A 12193-nucleotide genomic window follows, 5' to 3' on the forward strand; every position below is an offset into this window, starting at 1 on the left:
AAACGTATACACTTTTCGATCGGGTTTAACTTCCATAAAATACAAAACAAAAGACTTAAAAAACTAATTAATCCATAAAAACGTGTAAACAATTAATAAATTGAATTTAAATCTAATCGAAAAAGGAAACGCGATAAGAGAATAAATTTTTATTCTCTTAATTCCTATTGGTCAATTTTTCTTTCGATGTATCGAAAGGGTGATTGTTGTCAAGACGATTATCGATTAATTCTCTTTAGAATTTAAATTTAAAAGCTTTTTTAAATCCATGTGATTAACATGTTTTTCTAAATGATTTGCTTAATTAGCTTTATTTATCTTAATTATAAACAGTTTTCGCCTTTAAATGTTTATTTTTTTCATTGAAATTGTTAATTTTCTAAATAGATTATTGTGTATTTAAACTCAAGTGTCAACAGTTTAATGAAAATGTGTTCATTGCGACAAACTAATAGAGTTAAACGTGCCCTTCATGAATGTCAACAATTAGCTTATTTAAATGCTTTACCGGATCTTGATCCAAGTGAAGAGAACCAAGAATGTGTTCCAGAAAATTTTTCTGATGATAATTTTGACCGAATGTCTTCGAGTTCTGGCCGAACGAACTCATCAGATGGCTCAACGGACTCGCCAGAAATAGATCTAATTTCACCAAAGCAAAGTGATTATTGTGAAGTTTTCTTTGAAGGGTTAATTTCTCATATTGGTTTGAAGCTTTCAGAAGCAGAAAAAGTAATTTTTCTATTTAATGACTATTTAATGAGATACACAAGTTCTCAAGTGTATCTACCAAGCTTACGATACTATTGGGATAAGCAGAGCAAACAAACAAGTGTCCATACTTATATTTTGTGCAAAAGAAAACACTCACATGGACCATTCATAGGTGAACCAAATCAATATGGAACATTTGAATGTGAAAAAGAAATTATTCCAGTTGTCATAAAGCCTGGCGACTTTTTCCTTCATATTCCATTCAGACCTCAAATTATTCCACTGATAACTACTCTTCCCGATTCATGTTGGATCTACGATAGCAATCGTCTCGATGTATCTAATTGCAAGCAAGCAAGAGCTTGTAAAGGAGAGGAAAGTGATCCAAAACATGTGAAATTTACATTAACACTACACGCTGATGAAGTAGCCGCCGGAAAAAGTTCCACTGAGAAAATATTTCCTGTTTTTCTCACAATAAATGAAATGAAACCAGAATTCAGAAGAAAATTTTTCTTAATGATCGCTCTGTATGTCGGAAGGACAAAACCCGATGTGAATTGTTTTCTGGGTCCAGTTTGTGACGAATTGCTCGATTTGGCTACAAATCCAATTGAAATTGATCCTGAGACTAAAGTTTCTTTCCACTTAATTGGTTTAATTTCTGATGCTCCTATGCGAGCATACTTGCGAAATGTGAGGCAATATAACCACACTCATGGTTGTGACTGGTGCTTGGTAGAAGCGACTCAAGGTACTCGAGCAAGACAGTTTACAAGTCAATCAAGAAACGATATGGTTGGATTGAAAAGAAAACAAAGTGATTTTTTGGAACTAAAGGATCTTATTCTGAATAACTCAGAAAACTTTCGCTCAGAATTTGATCTTAACCAACGTTTTAGAGGCTTAAAAGGTATCTCACCTCTACTCAATCTCCCCAGTTTCAATATCGTTGATGGTGTGGCTGTTGAACCTATGCATGCGATAAGCCTTGGAGTCTTTCGCAATATTTTATCTCGTGGCCTATTACAAGGGGATCTAATTCGATTAAGAGAAACGGGAATCGATCGAAATGTGTTGAGAAAAGAAATGAGTTCTCGATTGGTCTCAATCTCCGTACCTTCCGAGTTTACTCGTCAACCACGAGATTTTGATCAATTGAAACACTGGAAAAGTTCAGAATTCGATTCTTTTCTAGCATATTTTATTTATGTGACTCTAAAGGGATTGTTGAAAGCTCATGTAATCAATCATCTATGCTGTCTCTCTCGAATTTATTATCTTTCTCATGTTGGACCAGGTGATGGAGATTCAAGAGCTGAAATCTCGAATCTGGTTGAAGAGTTTCAAGTTGGATGTGATTCTATTTATGGTAAAAATTTCCTTACATATAATCTGCATATACTTTCACATTTAGCTGATTCTATTGAGAACCTCGGACCAAATTCAAACATGTCTAGTTATCCATTAGAAGACTACATGGGCATCATTAAGGAAAAAGTTCATCGCTATTCGAACATTGGACCTTCGCTAATTCGCTTTTTCATGTCAGACTTTCGATATAAAAACTACAAAGCCGAAAGACTAGAGAAATGGAACTTGTCAGAAAAAGAAAAGTGGAATTTTGGATGTTTAACCTCTAGAAATAAGTTAACATTCATTTCAGATAAATATCTGAATTCAAATTCTAAAATAACTGCAGTTGAATCGTTGAAAAAGAATCTTCGAATAACTTCAATTTCGGAAGCTGATCTAAATTTCTACTATTCGGTCAAAAAAGATGGCAAAAGATACTCTTCGAGAAGATACTGTGAAAAATGTCAAGAGATGATTCAAAAATAAAGGGCAAAGACGGACAGTTCTACTCTATTGAGTATATTATTCGATACAACTCGAAGATATATTTCCTGTGCTATTGGTATCAAGTAAAACAAGTTAATATTGCCTACAAAGGATTTACTGGATCTTTCCGTTTCTCTCTACCAAATACATTCGAAATTGATAAAATTCTGGAAAAAGAGCTTGTGTGTTTGCGTGCGGAATCAGTTATGGGAAAGGTTATTTATATTGCGAGCAAAAACTTCAGCCATCGCTATGTGAAAGATCACATTGTCGAACAGTATCTTTGGCACAAGTGAACTCAATCCATTCCTAAATTATGGCGGCAAAAGGATTTGAATGGATCTTTTTTCTCATGAAAAAAAAGCTATTCGTTTGAAAACGCTCAGTGATCAAGTGCCGTCTAATTTTCGCCTAGAATTTTAATCTCAGTTAATTTTTATTGAATTGGTTTAATTTCTCACAATCTTTTTTTAATTTGTGATAATCAACAAGTGTGGAACCAATTTGATTTCAATAGATCTAATTCTTAAGTGTTTTTAAAGTACAAAAGTAAGTATTTCTATTTAACCCATTCTTGAAACGAAGCTTATTTTTCATTTGGCTATTCTAATCTTCAATAGAAGCGCAACAATGGCCAATGAAAATGTAAACATTCAATTTAATTTCGAGGAAACAATTAATGTCAACATCATCATCAACATTTCAAGTAAATCATCACCATCGTCATCTGAAAAAGATCACCAAATTTCAAGATCACACAACATCGTCCAAGAAAAAGATCAAGAGAATGAAAAGATTAACGATATGGATTGGACACTGGAAGTTGAGAAAATGGAAATTGATCCCATTTCGTTTGACACTATGGATTATGACCTCGAAATTGATTCAATGGATTTTGAAATGGAAACAGAGAATCATTATTAAGATTTTTTCGCAGTTTCAAATTCTGCATTACAACCTGTCAAAGTTACAAAATTTAAAGATGATCAAGCCAAAGAAAATTTCACAAATTTAAACCTCACATTTGTTTCATATGCTTCAATAGCCTCTCAGTACTTTTGAAAAATCTATTTTTATATTTCATGGAACCCCAATTGTTTATACGAACTATTTCTCAAATTCTATAAAATTGTAGAAATCTAATCATTTCCTATTAGTACAAATTCACAAATTCAAAAAAAAAATCTGAATTTAAATTTCAAATACATGAAAAAAATTTGAAAACAAAAAGCTTTTGTTTGTTTACATTAATTACCGACGCGTTAATAAGCGGATCTTTTTCCCGAAAATCTGTGAAAACTCCCGATTGTTTTCCGGTTGACTTTTTAAAGCTTTTTTTGAAAAATCTAGAAATTTAGATAATTGGAAATGATTTTTTCCAACAATTAAGTCAATTTCTTGATTCAAAAAGAGACTGAATTCACCATGATTCAGTTTATGATTCAATATTGATTCAAAAAAAATTCATTTCTGTTCAGAAAAATTTCTTCTGTTGATTGGGTTATCATGAATTGTATTGATTTTCAGTGATTCTGATAATGAAAGTTGACACAAAATGAGATGATGATGATGCACATTCACTTATAAATTGATTGTAATTCTATTTGAAACAGAGATGATTTCGGCTTTCAGCCTTTTCTTTATAATAATTTCAATTGATCCATTAAATTGAAGCTAATTGTTTAAGTTAATTAGATCGTCATTGTCGAGTGAGATGATGAAGGTGAGTATCTCTTAAGTGATAAAGCATCTCATTGCCAATGAGAAATATATGTTTATCTTTTTCACTTCTTTTACTAAATAAATACACTTTTCACTTGTTATTTTTCTGCCTTTTCAACTTCCCTGATTGTTTATCATCTTCATCACCATTGATTCATTATTTTTCACCAATCTAGTAATGTGATTTATATATAATAAATGATTCTCATCGTCACTGGTGATGATGTTACAAAAGTGTTTCGATTGTAATGGAAAAGGACTGTAAGATGATTTTGTCACCTACAAATGATAACTCAACTTCTTATGATTAAGAAAGTAAAAAGTAATGTATAGTTGATCAGCTGAAAGAAAATAGATGAAGAAAAAAACATCTACTCATTGTAATAAGTGGATAAGTACACCAACAGAAAAGAGGAAACATTGAACTTCCATGAATATTTATTGTTCAAGACTCTTGACCAAAGCTCTACGATTTATGATTTATTTAATATTCTTTCTCTAGATGAGTACATTGTTATTATTAGTTGTGAGTTTCAATATTCTCATTATGATGGTAAGAGTAGGTATTCATATTTAAATGAAAGATTCAAACGAGGAAAAAATTTTTCTCATGTCAGATTTTTCCCCTTGCTCAATCCATTGATTTCACTCAGTCAAAAGTCAAGTTCATGGGTCATTCATTTTATATAAGGTAACTAGAAGTAGCCTTCAACAGTAATCATCTGATGAAAGCGTTAATGTTGTTTGAAAGAGAAGTCAAATTCATTTTGAGTGAACAGTTTTCATGATAATCGGCTCATTGAGTTTGTCAATCGAGAAAAAAGTAACATTTTTATCGATTGACGTTCATTGAAAATTAGACAATTTTCACTTATCATAACCATCAATGAACTTTAATATATCTCATAATATTGCTCTTTTCTCACAAGATTTCATCATGCAATTATCTAATTGTATTCTTAGTATTCTTGACACAATTTCTCTCTCTCTATTTATAACTTTTCTTAGTTATCAACCAGTTCCACATCAATTGGTTTCAGTCACTTCGTTGACAGCTCCTGAGTCTTCTTACATGTTCATCATGAATACTGTATATTTCAAACAGTAAATAACCGTTATCTTAATCGTTTCCAGTAAATGTTTAGCTTCAAAAGTAATGTGTTGAGAATAGTAGTTAGAAAAAGGTGGACTCTGGACCAAGTGATGTTTCTGGACCAGAGTCAAGTGATGATTCTGAACCAGGTAAGGTTTCTGGACCAAGGGGTTCCGAACCAAGTGAGGCTTCTAGACCAGAATTTTTTGAATAATTTTTGTTGAGCATTTTTTTGGCGCGAAATTTGAAATTAGTAGGAATAGTATAAAAGAGGATGAGCAGAATAACTTCAGCTCATTCGATGTGATGAAACATAACATGATTTTACGAATCATCATTTCTATAATTATTACAGTAATTTTACTTCTAATATTCCGTGCACTATTTTTTGATAATATTAAATATATCCAAATCAATTTGGCCTGATTATCGTATTGATAATGTAGTTTCAATATGGTCAATTGGACCAATAGACATCAAAGTAGACAACACGAACCGAAAGAAAAAATTCAATGCTCAAGTTATACGAACTGATAATGGTGTGCTGCTGGTTTTTGCATCAGGAAAAATTACAGCAACTGGATTCAAAAGTCTACCCATGACAATTCTGTCATTGATGGAAACGTTCCCTGATCGTTAAATAACATTTATCAGAATATCTAATATAACAGCATCAAGTTATAATTCAGTTAGATTTAATACTGAAAAACTGAAACAAATATATTGCAAAAAAGATACAAGTTATGAACCTGAATTATTCCCTCCAATATATACTAGTACAAAACTAAATGGACTAACCATCATGTACTTCCATACTGGATCAATTGTAATTGTTGGCGCGAAAAGTGTTGAACAAATTGAAACCGCGATTGCGCAGTTCATGGACAGAATCAAATCACTATAAATAGAGAGTTTCAACTAAATGAAAGTTCATTTGTCATTTGAACTTTGAAGAGTAAACATCAAAAATAGGTTGTGTAATCTGGAGAACACATAGAATTTTTAATGGACCAATCATCTTTAAAATTTCTCGAAGTTAAAAGTGCAATCGACTGGATATACGTTATAGTTATAATAGTTCACCAACTAAACTCGGAATATCTTTAACACCATCAGCATTTAAATTTGTATTCAATTTTTACAACAATAATGATTTACGTAATGAACAAGCCTTCTTCTATGACGTGCAAATCAAAAGAAACGGGAGTGAGACATTAAAAATAATGAAAAAAGATTCTTGTGTTCTAACTCCAATGGATTTCTGGAGAGAAGTTACGCCATTTGTTCATGCTGCACTATTTTTGTTATCCAAGGATATACCTATCAAACAGCTAGCTAACAGGTAACTAATTACAATGAATAGTTCATCTTCATCATCATTATCTCCTCCACCACCTCAACCACCATCATCATCACTATCATCTGAATCTGATGACGATGTGTTTATGAATTACATCAGGTAAGGTTTTCTCATGTCTATGATATTGTTTTTAATTAACTTCATATATATTGTACTTATTTCAGAGATTTTTTAAATCAAAGGGGACCGGTAACACATAAGATTGACCTGATCTTCAGTTTGATTGAGATGTCCCACTCATTGAGTGATCGCAAGAAATTCATCGTTAAAAAAGTGTCGAAATATGCGATGGAGCAATTAATAAACGGGCGAGCTACGCAAATTACTCATCACCTCAATTCAAGGATCGATAGTTTGATTCAACAGTGTGGTGAAATTGATGACCAGTTCAATCAAGAAGCGGCTAAAAATGCCAAACTTTACGCGCAAAATTGGTCATTGAAAACTGCTCTAAAAATATTGCAGGATGAAAATCAAGATAATTAACTTTCATTCATTGATTGGGTGATTCGCAAAATGGGGACAGAACTAGGTGTAAAAACTCAATGGTTTCACCCCGATGGCCGAGGAAGAGGCCTTTGATTTCATTGTATAGCTATTTTCATAAACTCATCATCATTTCAATAAAAATTTCAATTTGAATTTACCGCTAAAAAAATGCTCAACAAAAATTATTCAAAAAATTCTGGTCTAGAAGCCTCACTTGGTTCGGAACCCCCTGGTCCAGAAACCTACCTTGGTTCAGAATCATCACTTGACTCTGATCCAGAAACATCACTTGGTCCAGAGTCCACCTTTTTCTAACTACTGAGAATCAATACCATGATCTTCTCAATCAAATCTTGTAAATCGATATTGTCGAAGACAAAAATCGGAAGTAGTTATAATAAGACCGGCTCCAGACCAAAGTGCCCGATCCAGACCAAATTATTTCTCAATTTTTCTAATTTTTTTGCGCGCGAAATTTAAATTTTTTGTAGACAATAAAGTGTGTAGTTATTTGTGAGTATTGTTTTTATGATATCTTTTACTTGAAAGATAATGAAAAGAAGATAATGATGCTCAAAGTGAGCGATTAGAGGCTGGGAAATCCTCTCTCTTGATACCGTATTCTTGGTTTAATTTTTTCAAAGCCCAATCAATAAATTTGATTTCTTTGTTTCCTTCCGGGCCTTCCTGAATTTGTAATAGTTTTCTCATTTTGAGATTTTCTTCCTCAGTGCTTTTGTGTCTTTCATTGAGCTCATCAAACTGGTTCATCATAATATCTATTTCGATGAATAGTTCATTAAGTTTGACTCTCAAGCCAACTAATTTGCTTGATACTCCAGGCTGAACCAATTTTATAAGTAGGCTGGTAACAGTTTCCTTTATTAATAATTTTTCTTGGTGGTTGAGCCGAGGTATTGATTCTATTACAGAGGCGATGATGTTTATTTCAATAGAAGCTGGCACTGACGAGAGCCGATCCAGCCGAGAGAGATGATGATAAAATCATGTTATGTTTCATGGAGATCACCGTATCGAATGAGCTTATCCTCTTTTATACTGTCTTTAAAACATTTAAATTTCGCGCGCAATAAAATTAGAAAAATTGAGAAAAAAATTGGTCTGGATCGGACACTTTGGCCTGGAGCCGGTCTTATTATAACTACTATAGGAAAAGAGTAAAATTCAGGTTGTTAAGGTTAGGACAATAAATTTTACTCGATTTAAACACATCAGTATAAGGGGAAGTGGCAAACCACAACATATTTGAATCACAATAAATATTTTAATAACTTTCAATATCAAACAGGATAAGTCTTTTATTATGTCTTGGTTGCCAGCATTTCAAAGACGAAAATAGGGAGAGAGCTCTGATTTATTGATCTTGTCTAACCCTTCTTCTCTGTATCTAATTACACAAGCCACCCTAAAGGAAGTTTGTACAGAGAATCGTTTTATATGGGGAATGATTATCAGCGCTATATGTTGAGACCGAATATGCACCTTATGCACCAAATAGTTTAAGAGTGGAATCAACAAAAGAGAATCAACAAAAAAGTCGAGTTGGCATGCTTTCATGATTTAAAATACTAATCTGATTATGTACCAAAATGAATTCCATGTGATTGAAATATTTAATTACCATGGTTGGGAATTAACTTTAATTATTTTGCCTGTTTACTATTGTTCAACCATTTAAGTAAAATTAAAGTTAAATGATCCTTTATCACTGATTCCCTGATAGTTATACTAACTATCATTTACCATGATGAGATTAACTTTCGATTACAGATTAAATGAATTTATAACTTTTAGTAACAGAGTAAAATATTATTATAACAATAATATTTCAATCTATGAACCGAGATGTATTGAGGTTAAAAAATAAAAGGTTAACATTATAACCAGAATTTGCTCAAGGGCATGAGCCTGTCGAGAAAATTTTATTGAGTTACAAGATTTCTAACAGAGATAATATCTATGAATGGAAAGATTTCAATTTAAAGAATAATTCAATGATCTGATTATTGAATTATTTCCATAAAAATCTATCAAATTTCATGATAATTTAAGGTTAACCTGAATCCATCTTTCGTGTTGTATACATATGTATGTTTTTCATGACTCGGAAGTTTTCAACCTTCAGAATCAGAGTTTAGATTATATTTAAAATTATCATCATCATGTCTCGCTTAGAATTATAATTACATGTTGATGATGAATTTTTACTGAATCATCGAGAATGAAAAGTACGAAAATGGTTTCACATTTCACTGTGAGAGTAAATAAAATTATATTTAATTGAACTCAATTGGAATCAGAAAATTGGAGCAAAAATTAACAATTCACATGAGAATTTTATGAGTATTTCAAATGTTATGAATAATATTCACTGAACGAATTCCTTGTCATATCTTTTCCTTTTTCTTCCATGTGAATTTCCTCTAGTAATGTAAATATTTAGTTCCAATGTTCATTCATCATCAATAGTTAAGTTTATTTGTTTCCAGCTATCAACTGAATCTGACTTATGAATTTAGTGATAAACCTGACGATTTCAATCTCTCTCTCTTTTCATTCATCTTGCACCATAAAAATCCTCAGGATAAAATTATCTTAGACTGTTTCTTTTTATTATATCCAACTGAGTTCAAGAAAATGAAAGACAAAGTAATAAAAAAAACCAACATTGAGCTCTCAACATGATCAAATAAACTCAGAGTTACGAAATGATAACAATGTTACAATTGGATTTTGATTATTTCATTATCAGTTGTTTGACCAAGGGAAATGTTAAAAAGTACCAAAATATTAAAATAATAATAAAATGTTAATATTGAATTGAATCTATCGATTCGGATGATACAAATTTAATGAACTTTTTTTGCTCATCTCGACGATTATTATTTCAAACTGATGAAAAACTTCAAACTTTTTTTTCCAATCTCAGTCAAGTTAATCACACTGTTCCTCAGTGAGAAAATGATTCTTACCTGAATTTCCCTTTGAGTCTGTTATTCTCAACCAGAAAATAATTGTTTAAAATTTAGAAAAAGTTCGAATAGGCTCTTTACAATCTTATATCTCTACTGATATTCTATTATCGGTTCCAATCTCAATCAGTAATAAATTGAATTTCATCCATGATGAAAATTTGCTGATAACAGTCTGATGATGAGGAATAGAATTGCAATTATCTGTTCAGATAGAAGTTTTTTATTCTTTATTCTTTCTTTTTTCTTATTCAATTATCTAACGTACACTCTATCAGATTCAATCTAAAACAATGAACAGAATTCTTTTTTTCATGTGAATTTCTGTTAATTTTTCATCTATGATTATATCCATTGGGATAAAATGAGTTTTCACCTTTTATCTTTACTTTTTACCTGATTTTGATTTGGTCTAATTAAATCTGACAACGATTTTGGTGTTTAGATTTTTTATCCTTGTTGGAATACTTTTTCTGGGTGAAAATGATGATATTTTATCATCTAGGTCAAGGGTAGAAGTGAAAAAAAACAATGAATCGCTGAGGAAATAGAGTGATGAATACTGCTGGTATAATGGATGATGATTGTGATTGTAATTGTAGCGTAATTATCATGTTCATGGTGATAACAATATACGATTATCATTAACCCATGTTTTGATTGATCTCATTAAATAGACTTCGTATGTTTGAAAAGATTATCACCAAAGTGATAATCTGTAAGATTCATGAGGAACTGCTCTTCTCAATTTTCTTTCAGTTGGTGTTGTCATTATCATTGTTATAACATTTTACTCTGGCGGTGCTGAAACTTCAAAGATTAAAAGCAATCAATGAGAATTTATAATGCATATTAACATAATGTTACTAAAATGATAGATAAAATACTCATACCTTGAATGAATTTCACTTTCTATGGATTTAAATTTTTATTCATCATGTAATCATATATTAAGAAATGTAAAGCCACTAATTGCAAAACTATTTCCCATTTTCTTTTGTTTCTCAACAACTAAGTCTACAGCAACTTAGTTGCTTCATATCTACATCTTAACAGTTAAAACTCGAACTTTACCCGTTCGCGCACTGAATGAGTGTTTCGTTGGAGAAAGTTGCTCGTCTAGAGTTTCCTATTGCGAGTTTTCCGTTGATGGTTTACCAAGATATAAATTTAAAAGCTCAGGAGTGACAATTTGTACCGGAACTGGTTCAACTTCCTGGTCTTTCAACATCAATCGTTTAACCGTTCAAAGTGTTAAAAGATTATTTCAAATTGTCCAAGAAGAAACTGGACAAAATGTTGCCTCTAATGAGGAAACAATTAAATTGATCACCAAACGTCAATGATTCTAATTTTGACGCCTGAAACCTGTAATGGCCTATTCGGTTCGTGATCCCATAGTGACAGGTTCTAATGATGATTATACTGATTTGCTTCAAAAATTGAAATACGATCACGAATGTTTGATGCTTGCGTTGTTATCGACGGTGGCCTTTCATACAGATTTAACGATGGGACAATCGCTAAATTTGAAATACACGAAGAAGATGCTCTTAAAACAGTCCAACTTTTTCCTTGTAACAAACAAGAGAACACAAAACAATGACACTTAAAATATCACAGATATTAATCACAATTTCCATTAAAACTCTTTTGTTTATTAGCTCAAATTACAATAGTTTCCATTTTTTCATTGATTCAATTTGAGTTTTTCATGCTACTCGATATAAATTAAATCGAAATACTCAAACTCTCTCTCTCTCTCTCTCTCTCTTTCTTTCTTTCTCTCTCTATCTAACTGCTATCTCTTTATTCGTTAATTTTTGCTTTCATGACAAGTCAAGTCAAAGTCACAATTGCCAATTCACCTAGGTAATGATAACCATTTAGAGATGAATTTTGATTGATTTTTATCTAATCGGATGACTATATTAAGATGATCGAGATCATCGATGAAGTGATCAAATGGATACGTACTAG

General features: G+C 31.7%; 2 protein-coding genes across 2 annotated transcripts; both read left to right on the forward strand.

Moving 5' to 3' along the window:
- Window positions 1–6726: 6726 nt before the first annotated feature.
- On the forward strand, window positions 6727–7372 carry LOC128393447 (uncharacterized). The gene is made up of 2 exons (XM_053353631.1): window positions 6727–6830; window positions 6896–7372. Exons 1-2 carry the CDS (start codon window positions 6727–6729, stop codon window positions 7215–7217), a joined length of 426 nt encoding a protein of 141 aa, XP_053209606.1. The 3' UTR covers window positions 7218–7372.
- A 16-nt stretch (window positions 7373–7388) lies between these two features.
- Window positions 7389–11559, forward strand: LOC128393449 (NAD kinase 2, mitochondrial-like). The gene is made up of 2 exons (XM_053353632.1): window positions 7389–7512; window positions 11270–11559. The coding sequence occupies exons 1-2, from the start codon at window positions 7389–7391 to the stop codon at window positions 11557–11559; spliced, it is 414 nt and encodes a 137-aa protein (XP_053209607.1).
- Window positions 11560–12193: the final 634 nt, after the last annotated feature.

This window comes from Panonychus citri, unplaced genomic scaffold, assembly GCF_014898815.1.
Source record: "Panonychus citri isolate SS breed McGregor unplaced genomic scaffold, ASM1489881v1 Contig00138, whole genome shotgun sequence".
Classification (NCBI taxonomy): Eukaryota; Metazoa; Arthropoda; class Arachnida; order Trombidiformes; family Tetranychidae; genus Panonychus; species Panonychus citri.

Coding starts and splice junctions, on each gene's coding strand:
- LOC128393449 (XM_053353632.1), top strand. CDS start 7,389: ATGCTCAACAAAAATTATTCAAAAAATTCTGGTCTAGAAGCCTCACTT. Junction 7,513..11,269: donor TGATCCAGAAACATCACTTG/GTCCAGAGTCCA, acceptor ACATCTTAACAG/TTAAAACTCGAACTTTACCC.
- LOC128393447 (XM_053353631.1), top strand. CDS start 6,727: ATGAATAGTTCATCTTCATCATCATTATCTCCTCCACCACCTCAACCA. Junction 6,831..6,895: donor GTGTTTATGAATTACATCAG/GTAAGGTTTTCT, acceptor TACTTATTTCAG/AGATTTTTTAAATCAAAGGG.